Source organism: Ranitomeya variabilis, chromosome 4, assembly GCF_051348905.1.
Source record: "Ranitomeya variabilis isolate aRanVar5 chromosome 4, aRanVar5.hap1, whole genome shotgun sequence".
NCBI lineage: Eukaryota > Metazoa > Chordata > Amphibia > Anura > Dendrobatidae > Ranitomeya > Ranitomeya variabilis.
The window spans coordinates 706125097-706152844 of NC_135235.1; the positions used below are offsets into that span (position 1 = coordinate 706125097).

The following is a 27748-nucleotide window of genomic DNA, read 5'->3' on the forward strand; positions in this document are numbered from 1 at the left end:
ATATTTATAGTCACCTTCCATGCTGTTTAACAAGTTGTTATTTCTTCACAAAACGTTTTCCACATTCTGAACAGGAAAAGGTTTCTGCCCTGTGTGGGTTCTCTGGTGTTTATCAAGATTCGATTTCCGGTTAAAACATTTCCCACAATGAGAACATGAAAAAGGCTTTTCCGCTGTGTGGATTCTTTGGTGTCTAACAAGATGTGATTTTGTCACAAAACATTTCCCACATTCTGAACAGGAAAAAGGCTTCTCCCTTGTGTGAATTCTCTGGTGCTTAAGCAAATCTGATTTCTGGTTAAAATATTTTCCACATTCTGAACATGAAAAAGGTTTCTCTCCCGTGTGAATTCTCTTGTGCTTAACCAAATCTGCTTTCTGGTTAAAATATTTTCCACATTCTGAACATGAAAAAGGCTTCTCCCCTGTGTGAATTCTCTGGTGCTTAACCAAATCTGCTTTCTGGTTAAAATATTTTCCACATTCTGAACATGAAAAAGGCTTCTCTCCTGTGTGAATTCTCTGGTGCTTAACCAAATCTGCTTTCTGGTTAAAATATTTTCCACATTCTGAACATGAAAAAGGCTTCTCCCCTGTGTGGAGTCTCTGGTGTCTAACAAGATGTGATTTCGTCACAAAACATTTCCCACATTCTGAACATGAAAAAGGCTTCTCCCCTGTGTGAATTTTCTGGTGCTTATCCAAATCTGATTTCTCTACAAAATATTTTCCACATTCTGAACATGAAAAAGGCTTCTCCCCTGTGTGGAGTCTCTGGTGTCTAACAAGATGTGATTTCTCTACAAAATATTTTCCACATTCTGAACATGAAATAGGCTTCTCCCCTGTATGGAGTCTCTGGTGTCTAACAAGATGTGATTTCGTCACAAAACATTTTCCACATTCTGAACAGAAAAAAGGCTTCTCCCCTGTATGGAGTCTCTGATGGCTATCAAGATTCACTTTCTGGATAAAGCATTTCCCACATTCTGAACAGGAAAAAGGCTTTTCTCCTGTGTGGATTCTTTGGTGTCGCTCAAGATGATGTTTACAATTAAAACATTTCCCACATTCTGAACATGAAAAAGACTTCCTTGCTTTAGGAACAGTTTGTTTTTTAAAGGGAACCTGTCACCACGTTTTTGGAAGATGGGATAAAAATAGCGTTAAATAGGGGCAGAGGTGGGCGTTACATTAGTGTGTGTGTTATGCGTTTATTACCCACCTAAGTTGCCGAAATAACTTTGCAAAGTCTCCGTTTTCGCCTGTCAATCAGGCTGGTCAGGTCACATGGGCGTGGTGTCTTCACCCAGATTTGGCGTAGTTTTCCGTTGGTGGCGTAGTGGTGTGCGCATGCCCAAAGTCCGGAATCCTCTTCCAGGGGATTTAAAATAGCGCGGTGTTCGTTATTGCATTGGTGATCGGTGGGCGCGGCCATCTTCCTTTGGCCGCGCGTGCGCAGAAGCGGCGCTCTGCTGGCCGCGGCTTCAGGAAAATGGCCGCGGGATGCCGCGCGTGCGCAGATGGATATCGCGGCGGCCATTTTCCTGAAGCCGCGGCCAGCAGAGCGCCGCTTCTGCGCACGCGCGGCCAAAGGAAGATGGCCGCGCCCACCGATCACCAATGCAATAACGAACACCGCGCTATTTTAAATCCCCTGGAAGAGGATTCCGGACTTTGGGCATGCGCACACCACTACGCCACCAACGGAAAACTACGCCAAATCTGGGGGAAGACAACGCCCATGCGACCTGACCAGCCTGATTGACAGACGAAAACGGAGACTTTGCAAAGTTATTTCGGCAACTTAGGTGGGTAATAAACGCATAACACACACACTAATGTAACGCCCACCTCTGCCCCTATTTAACGCTATTTTTATCCCATCTTCCAAAAACGTGGTGACAGGTTCCCTTTAATGCCTCTTTTGGGTCTTTGATTTTCCTTCGTAGTCGGTAGTGAATCAGATGACAGATCTTTGCTGTGAAGGGATGATAGTATATCTGGAGTAATGGCATTCACTTCAGTTGTATCCTGTGAGATCTCAAGATCATCTGATTTTAAAATTGAAGATGTCAGCTGTCCCTCTGATCTCCAGGTACAGTCATCTGTCAAGAATAAAACCAATTATTTTTCAATAAAATATCCTTGAACTTTATATTTTTGAACATTTCTCCTAAAACTGTCTGTAAAAATGGTAAGTTGATGTATATACACTCAAGTATAAGTAGAGGTTTTCAGCACTTTTTTGGTGCCGAAATCACTTCCCTCAGCTTATACTCGAGTGAGGTGTCCAGAACATATAGGGGGAGAGGCAGCGGCAGAGCAGCGGGTCACAGAGGTAGGAGCCGGCTGCTGCAGCTAACTCCGGTGCCCGCTGCTAAAAAGAAATGAATATTCATTTCTCTGTAAAAGCTCGCGCAGTGTGAGCTGCAGCAGCCGGTCCTGCAGCTGCTGGGAGGTCACGTGTGCCGCTACTTAACAGAGATGAATATTCATTCTGAATATTAATTTCTCTTAAGTAGTGGCACATGACCGCCTGGCGGTTGACGTTGTGTGCGCTAATTAATACTCACTGCCCCACACACAGTTTCGGCATTGGGAGCTGTGAGTATTCCAGGAGCTGTGCTCTGCTTGTGAGCAGCACATGATGTCCCTGCCATGCAATGCTTACAAGCATAAAGCAGCTGCTGGCATCGAGACAAGACGCTGCGAGGGAGCGAAGGAAGGTTTATTTTTTTATGTTTATTGATGGGGGACAAATCGTACAACGATAATATTGGGGCCATGCATGCAAGGATAGGGATGGGGCCATGCATACAAGGATAGGGATGGGGGCCAATCATACCAGGATAAGGAGCCTTGCATACAAGGATAGGGATGAGGAGTCACGCATACAAGGATAGGGATGGGGCCGTGAATACAAAAATAGTGATGGGACCATGCATACAAGGATAGGGATGGGGCCATGCATACAAGCATAGGGATGGGAGTCAATCATACCAGGATAGGGATAAGGAGCCTTGCATACAAGAATAGGGATGAGGAGCCTTGCATACAAGGATAGGGATGAGGGGAAAATGCATACTCGGCTTATACTCGAGTCAGTAAGTTTCCCAGTTTTTTTTTTAGGTAAAATTAGGTGACTCGGCTTTAACTCGATTATATACGGTATGTAAAAATAGCTTTATTGATTTATTCTCATTTGCACAAGGAAAGACTAGAAGCAATGGGATGAAACTGAAGTGGAGGAGACACAGATTGGATATTAGAAAAAAAAACTTTTGACAGTGAGGGTGATCAATGAGTGGAACAGGCTGCCACGAGAGGTGGCGAGTTCTTCTTCAATGGAAATGTTCAAATAGCAATATGACCTTTATAAACCAATCCATCTATATCCACTTTCACAAAGTCAAATCTTCCCGTCGCTTCTGAGCCTTTCATTGTGCCCATATCAAAATTAGGACCCATGTAGTTGTCATTATTATAGTGAGAAGAACCCACTTAATTTACGATGTGAGTATCTTGGAGCACAATCTGGGCACTATGTGGTGAGTAATAAAATGGTATATTCGCAGTTTTCACTCTCCAACATCCACTGCGCACTAATTTTTGGAAAGTGGCTGTGGAGTCAAAATAGTCACTACTATAGATTCATTCACTGAAGGTTAATGTAGCACCCCAGGTAACCGGTTGCTACAGTCATGTTCCTTTTCCTTCGGGGAAGGTAATGTCATGATCAGAGGCAAGGAAGTTCTCTTCACTAGGTAAGGCACCCACATGCAACAAATTCTGAATCCAGGCCAGGAGGGGGAGCTCAAGACCCAGATTCAGGGGAGCATCCCCCAGCTATATGTATCCTGACCTGGAGGAGGAGTTAGGTTACTTGGAGAGGAACAATGAAGTGGACGGACGTCTAGGAGAGACGCAGAGCAGGAGAGAGGTCTGACAGCTACAAGGGATCTGCAGCCTCCGGGAAAGGAGAGAGAACCTGGAGGGTTGGATGTGGAGTATCTAGAGAGGAAAGGAGCAAAGGTTATAAACAGGGCTCAGAGGAGAACTGTGACCGGGCACCCTCAGAGCCGAAGCGCAGGAACCATGTACCGGGAGCCCGAGGCTTTTGTGGAACTCTAGGACACAGAGCAGAACCGGAGGGCCAGGAACTGTATGTAATTGACCCACACCTCGCCTGAGACGCAGCAGCACCTAAGGAGCCCGGGGCATAATAGAGTCCCTGTAAAACGGCTCAAGCTGCCCATCGTGCAGGTACCTGTCCCAGGACAGGGGGAAAGTGGAGGACCCTGTAGGAAACTTCAGGTAACAGGGACTTCATCTTCAAGAGGCGATAGAGGAAAGGCTCACGGACCTCACCCGGAGAAGGGGACCCTCCATTGCCTCTGAGTTGGCCGGACCATACCACCACCCTTGCCTGGTGCCCTGGACTGTGGCCAGCCAACTGCAGTAAACCAGGTAAAGACTTACAACTTGTGCCCTATCTTTATTCACCGGCACATACCATCCACACCTTACATCTTAGGACCCCGCTTCACCTGTGGGAAGTGTAACAGTGCTGCCGAAACATCCCCAGAGGACTCCTTTAATGCCCCACTATTGACCAAACTCCACAGGTGGCATCACGACAGACTTTAAACACTTTTCCCTTAAAAGACCCTTCCCCTTTAACGTTGAGGCCCAGGGCCATGGACCGGGTCGCAGCCACCGTGACATTCCCCCTTGTGACCGGACCCGATACGGAGTACCCCACTGCCCTGGGAGCGACTCATTATCATTTCCAAAATGGAGTCACTTTATGAGGTTTTAAACTGCTCTGGTTTTCTGCATTTTGTCATATTAAGGCTTGTGAAAATGGTGTGTACCATCTCGCCTGGATTTGCACCTGCCACCTCTACTTCTGTCACCAGGCATGGCCTCATTCATTCTGCAGGCACCACTGGGGATGAAGGAGATATATCGGAACCAGAAGCTCTGGATGGTGCAGGCTCTGTTCAGCCATTTACAGAAGATTAGGGTTGCTGTGAACTGTAGTACCATTGTCACGCCGTTCTGTCTGTATCTGGTTTTCGGCGTGACAATGCATATGTTTGCGTTAACCCTTTACTCTTTTCCCCCTAATTTGAGCTGGGATACTGTTGGCTGTTACCTGGATGGAGCCGTCTCAGTTCCCTGCTCTGCTGCGCAGCCGTACATGGGTATAGGTCTTTTCTATTGCTTACCTTCCTCATGTGCGGTCCCTGGTTGTCCGCGGGTTGCGAGGTCATTTGCAGCTGGTGCATGACTTTCCACGTGTGTCAGTGCATGCAGTCACAGTCAGGTGCCCTAAGCCACAGTTCCTGCACTTATTGTGCTTTAATGGTTTCTGTTTGTGTTTAGTGTGTGCGCGGCCACACCTCACCTGCTTTTATCAGGGTTAGGGTGTGTACTTGAAATGCTGTCCCCAGCCAATTGCTGAGGGGCAGCTCCTATATAAAGTTCCCCTGCCCTATGGGCGGGGCCTTAGCTACTCACAAAGCTCCTGAACTTTGCTATGTGTGTTTGTGTTCCTGCACCTCTCCTGTCTATGTTTTGGTACCAAAGTCCTTGCCTTGATTCCTGTTTTGTCCTGTTCTGGAGCCTGTCCTGGAGGCGGTATATCCAGGCCAGATTCCTTGATCCTGTACCTGTCCTGTACCTGAACCTGTCTGAACTGTGTCTGCTGTGATTATGTTCCTGGAATCCCTCTGCATCTGGAGCCTCACACCCAGTGACTTTGAGTCTCTTGTAACCGGTGTTTCTGCTGAGCATCTACTACTCTGTGCTCTGACTACCATGCGGTGTTAACCCTGTCTGGCTCACGTCCAGTACAGCAGTGCTTGCACCATCACGCTTGAGTTCCTTCCTAGGTCCGATGCCCGGAGCCTGGCGACCGCAGTCTAGAACCATATGACTGCTGCCTGGAGCTTGGAGCCTGATGACTGTGGTGGTGCCTGTAGGTCGCTTCGGATGTCCTGAACCGAATGACTCCTGTCTGATGTCTGCCGGTAACCCTGGGTCCAGATGTCCTGTCTGTAACCTGATGTCCCGCCTGTGTCCTGATGATCTCATGGACCCTGATGTCCTGTGTCCTATGTCCTGATGTAACTGATGACCTGAGCTGCCAAGCCAGTGTCCCAGCTGAAGACCTGGGCTGCCACTTCAGTGTCCCAGATGTCTATCCGATGTCCTGATGACCTCGTGTACCCTGATGTCCCAATGACCTGATGTGTCCTGATATCCTGTCTGTACCCTGATGTCCTGCCTGTGTCGTGACATCCAGTCAGGCATTATGGATGTGTGTGCTGTCCATCTGGAGTAATCTGCTTCCTGCTTTCACCAAATGGAAAGCACCCCACCCTACTAAGGCGCAAAGGAAATTGCAGGAAGATGTCAGATACAGCCTTGTTCTCCTCTGGTTCAGTCCTCTGTGCTAAGCTGCTGTGACCCCTTAATCTTGCTTCTTATGATTTTGTATTTTCTCTGCCCTCGTGGATCTGACCCAACTACTTGACTATTCATCATCCCACCTCACTCCACAGAACAGCAGGTAACACCATGGCCCAAGCCTAGGGATCTCTGTGTAAGAACAGATCCACGTAAAGAATGTTGAGCAAGGCAATCCTTGGGATCTGCAAAGCTGAGTAGATCGTGCCAAGCCTGATTGTGGTAGCCATATTTTGGAGCTGCCAGGTAACCAATACATTGTGTCTGGAATCTATTCCAACAAGATATGCATTCAAATAGCTAAATGGCGATCCTTCCCTTCTTAACCCTGTCATGTGCCCAGACAGTAGTGTACAACTGTATACAGGGTATTGTTGGATTCAAGAGACGTTGGAAAATAATTTGTGAGGTCCATTTGTTTCCCATTATCCTTTGTGAGGAATTCCACAGTTATCACCACAAAAAGCGACATGTCAGATGTGAAAAATGGGAGTATTTTGGGCAGTAACTACTGTAGTCAAAAACTGTGACTATGGACAATAACACATCTATCAAAATGTTCAAACTCAACAGTCTTCATCAGAAAAATATGAGTAGTGGTATCAACTCTCTGGGGTAATTAATTAGAGTATGGGGCTCGGTGGCTCTTGGCAATCTAAACTATCGTAAGGGCCAATATTTTCTATCAGATGAGTTTCAAGAAAAAAATATTAGACATTTAAAAATAACTTTTTAAAATACTACAGAGCTGGGGCATCTTCAAATTGGATCCCACCCATTTGGAAGAGGTAATGGAGACTTTAAAAAAAACAAAACAAAACAAAACAAACAACAGGGAGTTCCAAACTTACAAACTCACTGAACTGAGGCAGGCTGATCCTACCACAATCAAACTATCAACCAGAATGAACATGCAAAAAAAAAAAAAAAGAAAAAAAAAAACTGAACAAAAAGTATGTTACATCTCCCCAAAAAAGTATGTACGACGGGAGAACTCCATCACTAAACTGGAGTTGCACTCGTTTATGGTGGACCATTGGAGCTACTATGAGTCCTGACAAGAAGAGTAGAGAAATTATTAGCGCCCCCATTTCAGGAGAGATTGTGCAGTAATCTGAATTTCTTATGATTGAAAACATAATGTAATTTATGACGTGGAGTGAATCCATGACACCAGGGCTCGAGCCATGCCAACACATCTCCTGCAGGCATGAATAAATGTATATTACAGCCATCAGCCACGCACAGCTTAGAGATATATCATGGCACAGGTGTAATGTTTTTTATGTAGTTTATCACAATCCTCCTTGAAATTAGTTAGTTTTTAATACAAATTGAAAAGTCAGGATAAAGGGAAACTCTGATTGTACAGAAATTTATACTTGGCCTCACTGCACATTTAATGTTGTTGATCATAAAAGTGAAGTTTGGCCAGAAAGACTGGACCTGGTCTTGTAGGGACTAGAGTTGAGCGACTTACTTTTTTAGGATCTTGTCGGGTTTCGCGAAACCCGACTTTGTCAAAAGTCGGGTCGGGTGAAATCGGCCGATTATTGCGAAAAGTCTGGGGCCGACTGAAACACGAGACCCAATGCAAGTCAATGGGGAAGCAAAGTCGGCATGAGTGGAGGACAGGAAAACACCTACAGTGCCCATTTTAATGCCAAAAACATCAATTCTTGTTACTTAAGCTTGTCAATCTTAAATTACATTATAATAAGAGTTAGGCATTGAAAATTGGGGGTCATTTGGCTAAAGTTCTGGGGGGGGTAGGGCTGGCTCAAGTTTTTCGTGGGCCCAGGAAACGCGGATTACGTCACGGCGGTGGAGCAGGGAGAGGTAAGTATTTCAACTTTGCAAGTGCTGTGATTCTGAGCAAGCAGGGGGGGCACACTCATTCGCATTGGCACTGGCACAGGGCCCCTCAAAGTACGGCGGTGTGTTTGACGGCAGGGGTGCCTCCCACCGGCAGAGACACTTTTGCGTACTAGGAGGGGCCCTGTGCCAGTGACGTCGCCAACGAGTATGCCCCCCCCACCTGATGAAGGAACCTGCACTTTCATCTGCACCTTCCTCTTTGTCCCCGTGTAAGGTGGTATAGTATGCGGGAAGGGGAACCTGACTTTCAGCAGGGTCAGATACTGGCTGTGTAGAGTGCAAGGGGAATGTAGTGGTCTGGGTCAATGTACCAGCAGACTCATCTAGCAGTGGCTGGGCAATGGGCAGGATGAGGAGGAAACACAGATATAGGCCCAAAGAATAAAGTAGGCCAAATGAAGTTCAAAATTGGTAACAGGAGTAAACAGGCGTCACTGCTTTGTTCAGTGGAGAACAACAAGCAGCGGCAGACACCGTTAGTAGGCCCAACAAAACAAGTAGGCCAAATGCAGTTTCATATTTCATATAGACTGAAAGCCTGAAAATTGAAGCTCAGCTTTGTTCAGTGGTGGAGAAAAGCAAGCAGCGGCACACACCGTTAGTAGGCCCAACCAAACAAGTAGGCCAAATGCAGTTTAATATGTGATATACCAATCCAAAAATACGTCTAAAATTGCCATGAAAAAAACGCAACAAGACTCAAACCACAATGTACAATAATATTAAATGCAGTAATGTTTATTAATAATTAAAAAATAACAATGGTAATTTTTACCAGCAAAAACCTCCAAATGTAATGGAGTGGATATATCCACATAACATCAACAAAAAAACCTATATGAAGCATCAATAGCAAAAATTGCCCACACAGAGTAACCTGTATTTTAATGAACTGCACCCTGCCAAATAATGTGACCGTAGTGCACAAGGCTCAGTGAACACCGGTGATTGAATGAATGGAGCTTGATTAGTAAACTACTGCCACATAGCATGTATATTAGCGTTCACCATCTCTACCAAATTATACCGATTAAGATTACAATTGCAGGTCACACAAGATACTGCTATGTGTCGTGTCTGCGGTCACTGCGAAATCACTCCACAACCTGGTCATAAAACCCCTCTGTCCAACGCCACTTCTGATTTGTGCACCTCTAACATGTTGCCCCCTACAGCTCGTGTGTGAACCATCACCGCCGCTGTGTGCTGAGTTGCTTGTTTGGTAGCCAATATTTGCTCAAGGTTCTCATGTGGCATGATATTTTGCAATTTCCCTTTATAGGGTGGATCCAGGAGGCAGGCCAACCAGTAATCGTCATTGGTCATCATTTTTATAATGCGGGCGTCCCTTTTTAGGATACGCAAGTCATAATCAGCCATGTGGGCCAATGTTCTAGGTGTCAATTCACTGCTTGTGCTGGGTTGAGGAGCACTTTCTTGCAAATCAACATCACTTGTCTCCCGCAAAAACCCTGCACCTGACCTTGCAACGCCACCAGTTTCTATTGCCCCCCTGAGAAGCATCCTCCTCCTCTTCATCCGCCACCTCGTCCAGGAGAGTTCCCTGAGCAGACAATGGCTGACTGTCATCAAGGCTTCCCTCATCCTCGGCTGCAGACGCCTGCTCCTTAATGTGCGTCAAACTTTGCATCAGCAGACGCATTAGTGGGATGCTCATGCTTATGATGGCGTCGTCTGCACTTACCAGCCGTGTGCATCCCTCAAAACACTGAAGGACTTGACAGAGGTCTTGTAACTTCGACCACGGCACACCTGACAATTCCATGTCTGCCATCCAACTGCCTGCCCGTGTATGTGTATCCTCCCACAAATACATTACAGCACGCCTCTGTTCGCACAGCCTCTGAAGCATGTGCAGTGTGGAGTTCCACCTTGTTGCAACATCGATTATTAATCGGTGCTGGGGAAGCTTCTGCGATCGCTGATGGTTCTGCATACGGCTGGAGTGTACGGGCGACCGGCGGATGTGCGAGCAAAGTCTTTGCACCTTCAGGAGCAGGGCTGGTAATCCCGGATAACTTTTCAGGAAGCACTGCACCACCAGGTTCAAGGTGTGAGCCAGACAAGGTATGTGTTTCAGTTCTGAAAGGGCTATGGCAGCCATACAATTCCTTCCGTTATCACTGACTAACTTGCCTGCCTCAAGATGTATACTGCCCAGCCATGACTGAGATTCTTGCTGCAAGTACTCGGCCAGTACTTCCGTGGGGTGTCTGTTGTAGCCTAAACACTTCATTTCCAACACAGCCTGCTGACGTTTACCACTAGCTGTTCCATAATGGGACACCTCGTGTGCAACACTGGCAGCTGCAGATGGAGTGGTCGTGCGACTGCGCTCTGTGGATGAGCTTTCGCTTCTGGAGGAGGAGGGGTGTCGAACGCCTACTGCCAAACTGTTTCCTAGACCGTGGGCTGTCCCACTATGGCTGTCTCCTGTGGACCCTGCATCCACCACATTAACCCAGTGCGCCTTGATGGACACGTAACGTCCCTGGCCATGCCTACTGGTCCATGCATCTGTTGTGAGGTGCACCTTTCTACTGACTGCCTGAGAGCACGGACAATGCGGTCTTTGACATGCTGGTGGAGGGCTGGGATGGCTTTTCTCGCAAAGAAGTGTCGACTGGGTAGGTCATAGCGTGGTACTGCGTAGGCCATCAGGGCTTTGAAAGCTTCGCTTTTAACCAACCGGTAGGGCATAATCTCTAACGAGATTAGTCTAGCAATGTGGGCGTTCAAACCCTGTGGACGCGGATGAGAGGATGAGTATTTCCTTTTCCTAACGAGAGTCTCTTGTAGGGTGAGCTGGACTGGAGAGCTGCATATGGTGGAACTAGAGGGGGTGGTGTTGGACATGGCGGATTGAGAGAGGGTTGGTGATGGTATTCTTGATGTTGGCCTACATACAGTGTTTCCTACCAAGAACCTGGTGATTTCCTGACTGCTTTGGCCTTGTGACGATACCTCCACATTTGCTGCAGGTGGTGTCCTAACCGGTGGGCTTACAGTGAGGGAAGCAATGTAGCGTTGCTGACTTCCTTCATTCTGAGCAGGTGCACCAACATTACGGGACTTTGGTAGTTAGTCCAGGCTTGCAAGTGCATGCTGGTTAAATGTATACGCATGCACGTTGTATTTAAATTTAAATTCTTCCCTCTGCTAAAGGTCTTTGAGCATTTCTTACAGATCACTTTGCACTGATCATTCGGATCTTGGTTAAAAAATTGCCACACTGCACTCTTCTTACTATCGAATACCTTTTCAGGCATTGCACGCTGTGCTACTTTGACCGGATTGCCACGCTGTCCTAAAACTGTTTTTGTTTTAGACACATGTTTTTGGCCTGATACGGGCCTGCCAGATGAAAGCTGTTGCAATGTAGATGGCTGCTACGGATCATCCTCCTACGCTTCAGAGCTACTGCCAGCGGCACCCTGTTCCCCCAATGGCTGCCAATCTGGGTCAACAACTGGGTCATTTATCACCTCCTCTTCAATGTCCTGTGCACCTTCCTCTGTGTCACCGTGTAAGGTGCTATAGCGTTCGGGACGGGGCACCATAATCTCATCAGGGTCAGATTCTAGCTCAGTACACTGCGAGGGCAATGTAGTGATCTGAGTCAATGGAACAGCATAATAATCTAGCTGTGGCTGTGCATCTGTGCACTCCATGTCCGATTCATCTTGTAATGGGCTGTTAACTATTTCCCTTTCTATCCCTGGCACAGTATGTGTAAAGAGCTCCATGGGGTAACCTGTAGTGTCGCCTGCCGCATCTTTCACTTTTGCTTTGGGTGAAGGACACAAAGAAGCGACTTGTTCCTGACCAGGAGCATCCACTGACGACTCGCTGCTTTTATATTTGGAACTTTCTGAAGAGGAGGCAAAAGGCTAGAGGCTGAGACAGCAATGAAAGCCAAAACTTGTTCCTGCTGCTCCGGCTTTAAAAGCGCTTTTCCTACTCCCAGATAAGGGAGCCTTCGCGGCCTTGTGTAGCCAGACGATTACGCTGTCTGAACCACCACCACCATCATTACCAACTGGCAATGACCGCCCACGGCCTCTTCCACCAGACTTCCTAATTTTTGGGAAAATGTAACCAAACTAACAACCGTTATATGGTACTGTAAAACAAGGTAGAAGGTGTATATAAACTTGTTGAGAATTTAAATCTCCCTTTATTATGTGGGAGACTGCTGCAAAAACCAGGCCCACTGTATTACACTACACAATATTAAGTGGCAGATCGTGGCTGGCAGATATACGCCAAACAGAACTGATGCAGATCCACTTAGTGGCAATTTAAATCTCCCTTTTTTGTGTGGGAGCCTGCGGCAAAAACCAGGCCCACTGTATTACACTACACAATATTAAGTGGCAGAACGTGGCTGGAAGATATATGAAAAAAAAAAAAAAGGGGACTGTACTACAATAACAATCTCCCTACAATGATCTCAGGACAAGTATGGCAGCCAGCAATAGGACTGCTGCACACAAAAGTGTGGACAAATAAACAATAGAACTGTGCAGAAAGGAGCAACAGGACTTTTGCTTTTAAAAAAGCAGTTGGTTTGCACAGCGGCGTACAAACAGCAATGCAGCTATCAAGGAGCCTTATAAGCTACAGAGCTGATGCAAAAAAATCTAGCCTCCACTGTCCCTGCAAAGAAAAGGTGGTGTTGGACAGTGGAAATCGCTACAGCACAAGCGGTTTGGGGGTTAAGCTTCCCTCCCTAAGTATATCCCTGCTTCTGACAAAGCTGCAGCAACCTCTCCCTATGCTCAGATCGGCAGAAGATGGCGGTCGGCGTGCACACCCCTTTATAGCCCCTGTGACGCCGCAGAAAGCAAGCCAATCACTGTCATGCCCTTCTCTAAGATGGTGGGGACCGAGACCTATGTCATCACGCTGCCCACACTCTGCGTCCTCCTTCATTGGCTGAGAAATGGCGCTGAACGTGTCATACAAAACGCGACTTTGGCGCAAAGATCGCCGACCTCATGGCCGATCCCACAGTGGGATCGGGTCGGGTTTCATGAAACCCGACTTTGCCGAAAGTCATCGATTTTTCAATTTGTCCGACCCGTTTCGCTCAACCCTAGTAGGGACCATATGAGCACATTCAGCAGCACAGGAGGGAGAGAAGGTAGATTCCTAAGATATCAGAGTTCTAGGAAGCCAACAGCATCATTACCCTCCGCTTTCTCTTACAGGCCCTTCATAATATCTTGTCGGCACATTCTACGTACGCTGTTATTTGGCTTTGAAGTCTACAGACCTGGGCAGGTAACGGTCAGCGTGTTCTAATCCCTGGGGGTAGGTGGATCCTGTGTAAGAAGGTGGCGGGGAACATCTTGTGCCTTCTTTCTCCTGGACTCTGTTCGCACGTTAACCTGTGGCACCTCACTGTGTATTACTGTTCATATATTGTAATGTGAAGTTATGTATGTATGTATGTATGTATGTATGTATGTATGTATGTATGTATATGTATGTATATATATATATATATATATATATATATATATATACTCAATGGGTACCGTTTATAGGATTGGCGCTAGAATAGGATATAGCATAGGCTAGAGCTGTAGTGGGGCTAGAATAGAGGGGGGCACAGTAGTGATAGATATCATAGAATAGAGTAGGAGGTAGGCAGCACAGGGGTTAACTAAATACAGGGGAGGTACAGCAAGGAGCAGGGAAGTATAATCAGGATACTTCCTGATTAGAGACAGACACCCGGTCAGCCTTGGCAAGGGCAGGGTGCATGCATTGTATGAGACAGCTACAGGTCATGGGGATAAAGCTGCGGATGGCAATAAGGGGCCCCAGACTGAGAATAGTACAGTCGGGCATCAGCTCAATAGGATCATCCTCAGGGCAGTTCTGGGGTTTACGACTGGGGTGGGAGTCAGTAAGATGGAACTCCAGGCACCTTTGCAAGATGGAATCGGACAAGGGGCTGACAGAGAGCTGGTGATGCAGGAAGTACGGAAGGGACACGGATTTTCCACAGAGATGGCATGGATTGCCGGGAGAGAAGAAGTAGAGGTTATAGAAGAAATGGAGTCTGCCCAAAAGGAAGGGAAACGCAAGATATGATGCTTTGTGTGAAATGTGCTGCAAAAGTGATGGGTGCCCATGTTATCAGTATAGTTGAGCTGTTTGAAACCAAGGGAACTGAAATGAGTACACACACACACACACACACACACGCAGGACTCTGTATTTCATCTGCGGGGCGCCAGGGTGTGGAAACACTACAGCTCGTTGCCACGACTACCACCCTGTCTGCCTTACACTTGCAGGTTGTAAGCGCTATACAAAAGTGTTTTCACAATTTCACAAAGCCATTTAAACATTTTCGGATGGAGGAGAATGTTATGCTCTACCGGCAAAATGGGGATCACATGATTGTGCCACGTGCCACGTCCGAACTACACCATCGATAAAGCAGCCACAGCCGGTGACTGAGAACAATCTGTGACTTCTCTGCATTTAGTGGTCACTACTCACCTGCGTAGTCATATGTAGGAGTCTCCTCTTTACACCGCTCATCACCCCTCACATATGTCTCTGAAGGGTTAATATGGGTCAGATCTTCACCCTGAAATAAATATTGTAAAAGTCACAGACAGATGGAGAAGTCACATCTATAATCAGCTCTAATCCTGCCATCTCCACCGTTCTCATGAAACCAGTATGAAACATGTAATACTGGTGGATAAAACAAGACTGAGCACAAGACCTTCACCACCGTCTACACATCATAGGGGAGATCTCAGGACACCTTCTCTCCATCTACCTGATGATTCTGAGGAACATTAGGATCTTCTTGTTTACAGTCCTGTGGAAGAAGAGGACGGGGACATCTCTCTGGTGTTGTCCTCTTACTGGATAGATCTGGAGGAAACACAGACAGGGACTGAATTAATTCCTTACATACAGATAATACAGATAATTATAGGCTGTGTGTATTTAATCCTATTACCCGGTGATGTGAGGGGCTGGGGAACCTCCATCATGACGTCCTCATACAGATTATTGTGTAATTCTAGATACTCCCACTCCTCCATGGAGAAATAGACAGCGACATCCTGACACCTTATAGGAACCTGACACAGACAATGATACCGTCATCACTCCGATCCCTTCATAGTGTTACTGTATAATGTCCCAGCATTCCCAGCAGTGTCACCTCTCCAGTCAGCAGCTCAATCATCTTGTAGGTGAGGTCTAGGATCTTCTCGTCATTGATGTCCTCATGTATCAGGGGGTGAGGTGGAGGCCTTGTGATTGGGCTCAGGGGTCTTTCCCATCCCTCAGACACAGGGTCCTGACAGCGCTCACTAGAGGTCTTCTTCACTACTGTGTAATCCTGGTTATGGAGAGACACATTAATAAATCTCACTACAGACATTTCCAGATCCCTCACCTCTTGAGTTCTGTCCAACAGTTTTATTGCCATAAATAAGAATGATGTAATGTGACGCCATCAAAATCTCTCACCTCTCCAGTAAGACGGAAGAGGATCTCTAGGGTGAGGTGTAATATCCTCTCTGCCATCTTGTCCCTCTTCATATCCATTCTTGATGGGTAGTTAAGAAAAATTCTCTTAATATAGAAGATGTCTACTGAAAGGATCGGATATTGTAGGGACCTGAATAGGAAAACGATGAGATGATGAATCATTACAAAAAATTCTAATAATAATAAAAAAATTACTGGAGATAACAAGGGAAACATTTCAGAAGACAGAACCTGTAGATGTTGTATTCTCTAGTCTTGTATGGACTGGAACGTAAGTTGAATTGCTGACTAAGACATCTCCTCCATGCAACCAATCACTGACTATGTTACTCACTGCTTCGGCAATTAATTTGCTGTAGGAATTACAAGTTCGTTGGGACAGACCAGAAAATACAGAGTCTGGCAGGGACCCAAGCAGCAATTACCGTATTTTTCGGACTACAAGATGCACTTTTTCCCCAAAAAATTTTGTGTGGAAAATGGGGGTGCGTCTTCTAGTTGGAACATACTTACAATTAGTGTGACGGCAGCAGGAGTCGGGTGATTCTATGGTGGTCCAACACTGCAGGGAAATCACACTCCCTTCCTAGGCTGGTGCGGCAGTATTCTGCGGTGTGCAGTGGTGCGGGGCTCCGCCAACATTTTTGGAAAGCCCAGAGCGCTGCACATCCACACTGCTGCCATGTGGTAGCCCCTGGTAAAATGGCCCCTGGTAAAACGTCCACCGGGTTGGCACATGCACACATTGAGATCTCGGGAGATGAGATCTTGGAGCCGAGATCTCAATTTGTAGCTGCATTTTCCCAAAGGCCATTTTGTCGGAGGCCACCGCATCGCAGCAGTAGGGGTGTGCTGGGCTCGAGGGCTTTCACAAAATGACAGTGTAGCCCGCGCAACCCTGAGCACCGATGAACCTGCTGCATCAGCCTGGTATGGGATTTCCCAGAGGCCACTGCTTCACAGCAATGGATGTTCAGGTGCTCCGGGCTTTCAGAAAATGTTGAGGAGCCACCACACCACGAGAACCACAGAACCTACAGCATCAGTCTGCGATAGGAGTCATATCACTGCTGGACCACCGAACACGCCCTGTGACCACCCTCCACCAGCGCTACTGATTTCCCACAGTAAGCTGAATTCGGACTGTATGACGGACCACCATTTGACACATTTTTTTTCCCTATTTTCGTTCTGTAAATTTGGGGTGCGTCTTCTGGTTCGGTGCATCATATAGCAGGAAAAATATGGTATATTTATTATTTTACAACATTGTTTTTTCTCTGACATCTACTAATAAAACCTATAAAGTTTAGGCCACAGACAACAAATAGTTTGTTCCTCGGAAGTCGGCAGCTGAATACGTTTGTCATAGACTCATCTTCCATAACGCAAATTCTCGTCTCATTTACCGACACTGGAATCGGCATTAGCAATACTGCAGGAGATATTCATTACACGTGACATGAGAAATAACGACTTCATGATGAGGACGACATCTTCATCTTCTACTGCGGCTCTAGAAACATACAGTATTTGTCCGAGTCCATCACTAACTCCATCACCACCAGCCGTCTATATGAAGGTTTCCCGTCTTCCCCGCACTGTAATCTTCTATCACGTCAGATCTCAGGTCTGATTCACGCACAGAAGTTTGAGGCTTTTATAAAAGCTTTTTTGCTTTCAAAAACACCATGGTCAGAAATTACCATATTTTTGGGATTATTATAAGACACACTGGACCATAAGACGCACCTAGGTTTTAAATTTTATATATACAGCTCTGGCAAAAATTAAGAGACCACTGCAAAATTTTCATTTTCTCAGATTTTTCTCTTTATAGGTATGTTTGAGTAAAATGTACACTGTTGTTTTATTTTATAAAGTACTGACAACATGTCTCCAAAATTTAAAGCTAAAAATGTTGTATTTATTTTCAGCAAATGAGAAATTGACAAAATAATAAAAAAGAAACAGTGCTTTCAAACCTCAAATAATGCAAAGAAAACAAGTTCTTATTCATGTAGAAACAACAATACTAATATTTTAACTCAGGAAGAGTTCAGAAATGAATATTTGGTGGAATAACCATGATTTTTAATCACAGTTTTTATGCATCTTGGCATGCTTTCCACCAGTCTTTCCTACTGCTTTTGGGTGACCTTATACCACTCCTGGAACAAAAATTTAAGTAGTTCTTCTTTGTTTGATGGCTTGTGACTATCCATCTTCCTCTTGAATACATTCCAGAGGTTTTCAATGGGGCTCAAGTCTGGAGATTGGGCTGGCCATGACAGGGTCTTGATGTGGTGCTCCTTCATCCACACATTGATTGACCTAGCTGTATGGCATGGGGCATTGTCCTGCTGGAAAAAACAGCCCCCAGAGTAATGGAGCATTGCCTGAGCAGAAGGAAGCAAGTGGTTTTCAAGGATAACCTTGTATGTGGCTTGATTCATACTTCCTTCGCAAAGATTAACCTGCCCAATTCCAGCTTTGCTGAAACATCCCTAGATCATCACTGATCCTCCACCAAATGTCACAGTGGGTGCAAGACACTGTGGCTTGTAAGCCTCTCCAGGTCTACATCTAACCATTAGACGACCAGGTGTTGGGAAAAGCTGAAAATTAGAAGCATCAGAGATTACCTTACTCCAGTCCTCTATGGTCCAATATTTAGGGTCTTTGGCAAACTTCAGCCTGGCTCTCCTTTGCTTCTCATTGATGAAAGGTTTTTTCTATCTTTACCTGACTTGAGGCCTGCCTCTAGGAGTCTGTTATGAACTGTTCTTGCCGTGCACTTCACCCCAGCTGCCATTTGCCATTCCTTTTGTAGGTCACTTGATGTCATCCTGGGGTTGCTGAGTGACATTCGAATAAGATGACGGTCATCCCGGTCAGTGGAGAGTCGCTTTCGCCCTTTGCCGGTCTGTAGCTTTGTTGTCCCCAATGTCTGTTGCTTGACCTTGTTGTAATAGACTACAGTCCATCTACTACTAAAGCCAGAATTCAGCCCTTCTTTTCCTCACTCAAGACTTTTCTTTTCAACTCCTTTGACATGGTTAAAAATTATTTTTTTCATTCAAATTAATTTTGGACTATTTCTAGCACTTGTTTGGTCATCCAGCTTGTCCTATTTCAAGAGGATTGTGAAGACCACAACAGTGTTTTTTATACTTTCCCTCGTTAAATAAGATTTGGTTCAGTTGATCACCTAATCCGAATCACATTAAGTAGAATGAGGTGTACTTTGATTGGAATTTAACTGACCCTGGAATGGAATGGCTGTCAGACATGTAGAGATGGTGATTTTTAGAAAACTGTGCAGTGGTCTCAATTTTTGCCAGAGCTGTTTATGTTCTAATCCTGATATAAGTGGCTCCATTCAGGTATATATATAACATCTATCATGGTATGCATGTCCTCATTCAGTTATATATGGCCACCAATCCAGGTATACGTGCCCCCCCACTGAGTATACATGGCCCCTTATCCTGGTATATATGGCCCCCACCCCCATCCTGGTTTACATGATTAACCATCCCCCTTTCTGGTATACATGCCACCCGATCCTGGCTTACATGGCCACCATCCCCATCCTAGTATACATGGACCCCATCTCCATCATAGTATACATGGCCCCTATCCCCAACCTCATAAACAGTACATGGCTACTATCCCCATTTTGGTAAACATGGCTCCCATCATTATCATGGTATAGATGCCACCCAATCCTGGTAAACATGGCCCCATCACGCTGCTCACATAAAAAAAATAAACGATTTTACTCACCTTCCCTCTGCTCAGCGCCATGTTTGATGCCATCAGCTGATTTCAGAGTGTAAGCAGCGCACAACGTGTAAGTAGCCTCCACATGCTGAGGTCAGCTTCCAGAATATTCACTGCTCCCCACGCCCATATTCCTGGGCATGGTGAGCAGTGAATATTCATTTTCTTTAATAGTGGTTGGGCGATCATGTGTGCCCGCTATTAAAGAGAATGAATATTCACTGCTCCACAGGCCCAGTGAGAGGGACTATGGGTGAGAGGGACTATGGGTGAGAGGGACTATGGGCGTGGGAAGCAGTGAATATTCATGTTCTTTAACAGTGGGTAGACGTGTTAGCCGCAGCTGCTGGCTCCTGCCTCCTGTAACCTGCTCCTCCGTCTCTGACACTTCCCCCCTGCCTATAGCCACAATAAGGTACATCTGGGCTATAAGATGGACCCTTTTCTCTAAAATTTTGGAGGGAAAAAAGTGCGTCTTATTGTCCAAAAAATATGGTACTTGACACCAAAGTCTCCATATACAGTGTTTTATGGGGTTTATTTCTGGCCTTAGGCTTTCCTACATTACAAGAAAGACACCAGAAAAAAAGCAAATATTAAAAAGTTTCAAAAAGAAAATAGGCACCAACAATTCTTGGAAGAAGAAAAAAAAACATAAAAAAAAGCAGAAGACACATTCTATTATTTTTAACACGCTAAACATTTGTTTTTAAAATTAACTCTTTTGGACCCCAGAACATAGATGTACACCGCAGGGACAGCACAGGTGCGACTGCAACAAAAACCCTGGCAGTTTAGGGGTGGATGACTGTATGAAAATAGTTGTGCGTTCAGGCTTCCACTAAGTGCACCTAGTGGATCCTGTGCCTCGGGCAGGTATTGTCAACCCACAGGATATTAACCTAAATGTCACCCGACTAAGGTGCTCTGCACACTACAGGGTATGGGTGGGTGGCATATGTATGCACACATGTAAATCTTGTAAACCATACACACCGGTAGGAGCGGCTGGGGACTCACCAGGATCCAAAGGAGTTGTGGATGTGGTGCTGCTTTACATGTTGCTGCCTGAAAAGACCTGTGGTGGCGGTCCTGGTGTTCAGATGGCAGGAAGGCGGACTAGTGGCAGCCGCGGCACAGCAGGAATGCAAAGAAGTTGCGTAGAGCCAGGGAGAGCCCCGGCCAGTGGTGTCCGTCTGTACGAGTGGGGGAAGAGTGGCCGGTGGGAAAGCCTGGCGTGTGACGTCACAGGAACTACAGCTGCGGGCTTATATTCATAGACTAGAGAGGGGCCATGGATACAAATCCCAGCCCCTAGCCGCCCCAGAAATGGTGCATCTGTGAGATGCCCCAATTCCGGCACTTAGCCCCTCTCTTCCCACTCCCGTTTAGTGGTGGGGTAAGGGGGAATAAGGGGTTAATGTCACCTTGCTATTGTAAGGTGACATAAAGCCGGGTTAATAATGGAGAGGCGTCAATAAGACCCCTATCCATTATTAATCCTATAGTAGTGAAAGAGTTAAAAAAAATAAAGACAAAGCCAAAAAAAAGTATTTTAATATTCTTAATTTAACCATACTTGGTCACCTGCAAAAAAATTAAAATAATAAACCAACCGTATACTTCCTGTCCGCCGTAGTCCAATTAATAACGAGTGTCCCACGACGATCTCCCTTATAGAACAGTGACATCAAATGATGTCACTGCTCTATAGGGCCTTCAGTGACACACTGACAGGAGACAATGGCTCCTGCAGTGCATTACTGAGGTTACCGGAGATCATTGGTCTCACTTTATGGCATTGCTGCGTGGGAACTTTCTCACACAGCAGTGCCACAAGTGAGACTAGGGACTATTTTTTTACAGTGGCGGAGGAATACAGTTATTTGCTGTATGTTATGTTATATGTTCTGTAATATGTTATATGTTTTGTTTTTTTTTTACACTCAACACATTAGCCGGATGATGGGACTACTACTGTCCCATCATTGGCTAATGTGTCAATCACGGTCATTGTAGCAGGCATAGCCCGATGGGACTTGTAGTCCCATCGGACGATTCCTGCAGACACCCGCACAGACCCCCGGCAGCCCGAACAGACCCCCGAGGCCCGCACAGACCCCCGACAGGCCGCCCGAGAGGCCTGCACAGACCCCGCCTGCACACAGTCTCTGCCCACACACACCCCCGTTCCCGATCTGCAGCGTTTTCACCCTCAGCTAAACCGCAGATCTTTTTTACATCTGAGGTTTTGCTGCTGAAGTGCCCGACTCAATACAAGTCAATAGGTGCAGAAATGCTGCAGATCCGCACATAGAATTGACATGCTGCAGAAAAAAACCGCTGCGTTTCAGCGTGTTTTTTTCCGCAGCATGTGCACAGCAGATTTGGTTTACATGGTATTGTAAACCGCATGTGAAACTGCTGCAGATGCACAGCGTCAAAAACGCTGCGGATCTGCGGAAAAAAACGCAACGTGTGAACATGGCCTAAATATGTATAAAACAGAGCTATTCGAATAAGGCCACAGATGCCAAGATGTACAAATGCTACAGACAAGACATACTCATGGGCAAAAGTAATACAGAATCATCAGCACTATCCCCAATCAAAATATCAATCCAAACCAAAGTGCCAGTGCATGTACTCCAGAGATATAGGGATGGCCAAATCCTAAGCGTCCTAGAGGTAAGTATACAATAGTAACAGATTTCTCACTGTTCTACGATCAGTGACCTGTCATAGAAAACTCACCACCTAAAACACTAAGGGGCCATACATATTGTAAGTAGTCTCACCCATATAGATGTCTATCTGTATCCACGCGCCCCGACGCGCGTTTCATAAGGCTTCCTCAGGGGCTGGGATTTAATTAGAATCACCTGGAAAACTAATTATCACATGTGTTTAAGATTGATTTCAGTGATCCATTGAGCCCTGAGACACAATACCATCCACGAGTTTATTTGAAAAACAAAACAATTAAATCTTTGACACTTAAATCCAATTTGCATAATCATTTGGAAACATTATCCTGTGTGAATGGCAAGCTACTATTGTTGGAAAATTATACTATGTAGGGGGATGGCGGTGATGTGGAAACATTATACTGTGTGTGTAGGAACCTGCTATTGTGGGAACATTATACTATGTAGGAGGATGGTGATACTGTGGGAACATTACACTGTGTGTGGTGGGATGATGGTACTATGGAAACATACTGTGTGGAGAGAATGGCGGGACTGAGATAATACTATGTCTGGGGGTATGGTGAAACTGTGGAAATATCTTTTGTGTGAGACATGCCAGTACTGTGGAAACTTTATACTGTGTGAGGGGAATCATATACACTGTATAAGGGGTGTAAAAACATGTGTCGTAAGAAGAACAAATCCTCAGGGCTGTGCCGCATTTGTACAAAAAGACTGCCATCTGCCATTCAGACAGGACCCTACGGAATCAATGGGAAGAGAGAGAGTTTCAGGAAGAAACAGTGTAGATGGTACACCAGGTCAGGTAACCTTGATGACACAGTTTCCTGTTATTATAAAGGCCATGGCCCCAAAGTCAGAACATGTTTGGCACCAAGCAAAAAAACAGGGTGCCAGTGAAGAATCTGAGGTACCAGGCCATGGCAAAGTGCCCAAGGCACCTGGTTGGGGTGGCAGTACCCAGGCGGCACCAGATGAGTCCCAGAGTCCAGACTATGCCAGCCAAGGCCCGAGAACCAGACCTGCCCTGGTCAAGGCCCGGAGTCCAGACTTAGCATGTCAATTCCTGAAAACCTAACCTGCGCCAGTCAAGACTCAGAGTCCAGATTACGCCAGGCGAGAGCAGAGTCCCAGCTCTTGTTACTTCTGGTACAAGAGACGGATGTGCCAATGATCTGTGAGGAGAGTCTGCTCAGTAGTATACGCCTGCATTAAAGAGCAGGAAGCGCGAGTGAGCCGGCCATTGCTTCCAGCACTGAAATCAGTACAGGTGTTGGTCCAGGGTGTACAAGAGACAAGGTGAAAGCTGGTAGAAGTGAAGGCGGCCCAGCGAGCCTTGATAGACTTTATTAGGAGGACTTATGGCCTAACGGGAAGAGGCGGAGACCCCACTATGGCCGGTGTTCGCAGAGTAGAGTGTTGTCGACTATATGAGTCAGGAAAATCCCCCTTGTCAGTAGCTAAAGTAACATGTGGTTAGAGGCTGCTATTACAGTGAGAGTGAGGCGGAGAATTCATTGTGTATCTGATATTGTATATTTCACCTCGTAATCACCCTGTTCTGCATTATTCACTGTTGCCGTAGTGACCACAATTCCCATTATCAGGAAATAAATAATTATATTGGTTACTTCCGCCTCGTGTTTGTCGGTGTGTTGTATCCGGTCACCTGATTACAGGGGCATAATGGGGGCATTATACTGTGTGGGGGCATCATATATACTGCATAAGGGGCATATTGGGGGCATTACACTGTGTGGGGCCAAGAAAGGGCCCTGTACTATGAGAACAATCCGCTACCTCACTTCCTGTCTCCCATAGTTGGGTCGTATGTATTAATTACAGGAAATAGAACAAAACGTTATGATTCCTATAAAGTGGCAACAAAAACCTCAAGAGTCTCAGTGCTGAAGGGGTTAATGTCCCCCGTGCTCAGTAATGGGGAATCTCCAGCACCGACCTCCACCTGCAGAGCCGCACATCACATAGAGAATAATGGAGCCTCCAGCACCGACCTCCACCCGCAGAGCCACACTCCACATAGAGAATAATGGAGCCTCCAGCACCGACCTCCACCCGCAGAGCCGCACTCCACATAGAGAATAATGAGGCCTCCAGCACAGACCTCCACCCGCAGAGCCGCACTCCACATAGAGAATAATGGAGCCTCCAGCACCGACCTCCACCCGCAGAGCCACACTCCACATAGAGAATAATGGAGCCTCCAGCACCGACCTCCACCCGCAGAGCCGCACTCCACATAGAGAATAATGGAACCTCCAGCACCGACCTCCACCCGCAGAGCCGCACTCCACATAGAGAATAATGGAGCCTCCAGCACCGACCTCCACCCGCAGAGCCGCACTCCACATAGAGAATAATGGAGCCTCCAGCACCGACCTCCACCCGCAGAGCCGCACTCCACATAGAGAATAATGGGGCCTCCAGCACCGACCTCCACCCGCAGAGCCGCACTCCACATAGAGAATAATGGAGCCTCCAGCACCGACCTCCACCCGCAGAGCCGCACTCCACATAGAGAATAATGGGGCCTCCAGCACCGACCTCCACCCGCAGAGCCGCACTCCACATAGAGAATAATGGAGCCTCCAGCACCGACCTCCACCCGCAGAGCCGCACTCCACATAGAGAATAATGGAGCCTCCAGCACCGACCTCCACCCGCAGAGCCGCACTCCACATAGAGAATAATGGGGCCTCCAGCACCGACCTCCACCCGCAGAGCCGCACTCCACATAGAGAATAATGGAGCCTCCAGCACCGACCTCCACCCGCAGAGCCGCACTCCACATAGAGAATAATGGGGCCTCCAGCACCGACCTCCACCCGCAGAGCCGCACTCCACATAGAGAATAATGGAGCCTCCAGCACCGACCTCCACCCGCAGAGCCGCACTCCACATAGAGAATAATGGAGCCTCCAGCACCGACCTCCACCCGCAGAGCCGCACTCCACATAGAGAATAATGGAGCCTCCAGCACCGACCTCCACCCGCAGAGCCGCACTCCACATAGAGAATAATGGAGCCTCCAGCACCGACCTCCACCCGCAGAGCCGCACTCCACATAGAGAATAATGGAGCCTCCAGCACCGACCTCCACCCGCAGAGCTGCACTCCACATAGAGAATAATGGAGCCTCCAGCACCGACCTCCACCCGCAGAGCCGCACTCCACATAGAGAATAATGGAGCCTCCGGCACCGACCTCCACCCGCAGAGCCGCACTCCACATAGAGAATAATGGAGCCTCCAGCAGCGACCTCCACCCGCAGAGCCGCACTCCACATAGAGAATAATGGAGCCTCCAGCACCAACCTCCACCCGCAGAGCCACACTCCACATAGAGAATAATGGAGCCTCCAGCACCAACCTCCACCCGCAGAGCCGCACTCCACATAGAGAATAATGGAGCCTCCAGCACCGACCTCCACCCGCAGAGCCGCACTCCACATAGAGAATAATGGAGCCTCCAGCACCGACCTCCACCCGCAGAGCCGCACTCCACATAGAGAATAATGGGGCCTCCAGCACCGACCTCCACCCGCAGAGCCGCACTCCACATAGAGAATAATGGAGCCTCCAGCACCGACCTCCACCCGCAGAGCCGCACTCCACATAGAGAATAATGGGGCCTCCAGCACCGACCTCCACCCGCAGAGCCGCACTCCACATAGAGAATAATGGAGCCTCCAGCACCGACCTCCACCCGCAGAGCCGCACTCCACATAGAGAATAATGGAGCCTCCAGCACCGACCTCCACCCGCAGAGCCGCACTCCACATAGAGAATAATGGAGCCTCCAGCACCGACCTCCACCCGCAGAGCCGCACTCCACATAGAGAATAATGGAGCCTCCAGCACCGACCTCCACCCGCAGAGCCGCACTCCACATAGAGAATAATGGAGCCTCCAGCACCGACCTCCACCTGCAGAGCCGCACTACACATAGAGAATAATGGAGCCTCCAGCACCGACCTCCACCTGCAGAGCCGCACTACACATAGAGAATAATGGAGCCTCCAGCACCGACCTCCACCCGCACTCCACATAGAGAATAATGGAGCCTCCAGCACCGACCTCCACCCGCACTCCACATAGAGAATAATGGAGCCTCCAGCACCGACCTCCACCCGCAGAGCCGCACTCCACATAGAGAATAATGGAGCCTCCAGCACCGACCTCCACCTGCAGAGCCGCACTACACATAGAGAATAATGGAGCCTCCAGCACCGACCTCCACCCGCAGAGCTGCACTCCACATAGAGAATAATGGAGCCTCCAGCACCGACCTCCACCCGCAGAGCCGCACTCCACATAGAGAATGGAGCCTCCAGCACCGACCTCCACCCGCAGAGCCACACTCCACATAGAGAATAATGGAGCCTCCAGCACCGACCTCCACCCGCAGAGCCGCACTCCACATAGAGAATAATGGGGCCTCCAGCACCGACCTCCACCCGCAGAGCCGCACTCCACATAGAGAATAATGGAGCCTCCAGCACTGACCTCCACCCGCAGAGCCGCACTCCTCATAGAGAATAATGGAGCCTCCAGCACCGACCTCCACCCGCAGAGCCGCACTCCACAGAGAGAATAATGGAGCCTCCAGCACCGACCTCCACCCGCAGAGCCACACTCCACAGAGAGAATGGAGCCTCCAGCACCGACCTCCACCCGCAGAGCCGCACTCCACAGAGAGAATAATGGAGCCTCCAGCACCGACCTCCACCCGCAGAGCCACACTCCACAGAGAGAATAATGGGGCCTCCAGCACCGACCTCCACCCGCAGAGCCGCACTCCACAGAGAGAATAATGGAGCCTCCAGCACCGACCTCCACCCGCAGAGCCGCACTCCACAGAGAGAATAATGGAGCCTCCAGCACCGACCTCCACCCGCAGAGCCACACTCCACATAGAGAATAATGGAGCCTCCAGCACCGACCTCCACCCGCAGAGCCACACTCCACATAGAGAATAATGGAGCCTCCAGCACCGATCTCCACCCGCACTCCACATAGAGAATAATGGAGCCTCCAGCACCGACCTCCACCCGCAGAGCCGCACTCCACATAGAGAATAATGGAGCCTCCAGCACCGACCTCCACCCGCAGAGCCGCACTCCACATAGAGAATAATGGGGCCTCCAGCACCGACCTCCACCCGCAGAGCCGCACTCCACATAGAGAATAATGGAGCCTCCAGCACTGACCTCCACCCGCAGAGCCGCACTCCTCATAGAGAATAATGGAGCCTCCAGCACCGACCTCCACCCGCAGAGCCGCACTCCACAGAGAGAATAATGGAGCCTCCAGCACCGACCT

The 27748-nt window shown here is 47.7% G+C and overlaps 2 protein-coding genes and 1 pseudogene across 3 annotated transcripts in view; 1 reads left to right on the forward strand and 2 right to left on the reverse strand.

Annotated features, from left to right (window-relative positions):
* The window catches only part of LOC143766503 (uncharacterized), a 264909-nt gene extending 240282 nt beyond the window's left edge, over positions 1-24627 (reverse strand). The window contains exon 1 of the mRNA XM_077254240.1: positions 24532-24627. Coding sequence (XP_077110355.1) covers positions 24532-24558 — 27 coding nt within the window. The 5' untranslated portion in view covers positions 24559-24627. The remainder of the gene's footprint in view (positions 1-24531) is intronic.
* The window catches only part of LOC143766521 (uncharacterized), a 336611-nt gene that overhangs the window by 153085 nt on the left and 155778 nt on the right, over positions 1-27748 (forward strand). The window lies entirely within an intron of this gene.
* Positions 38-3444, reverse strand: LOC143767078 (uncharacterized; annotated as a pseudogene).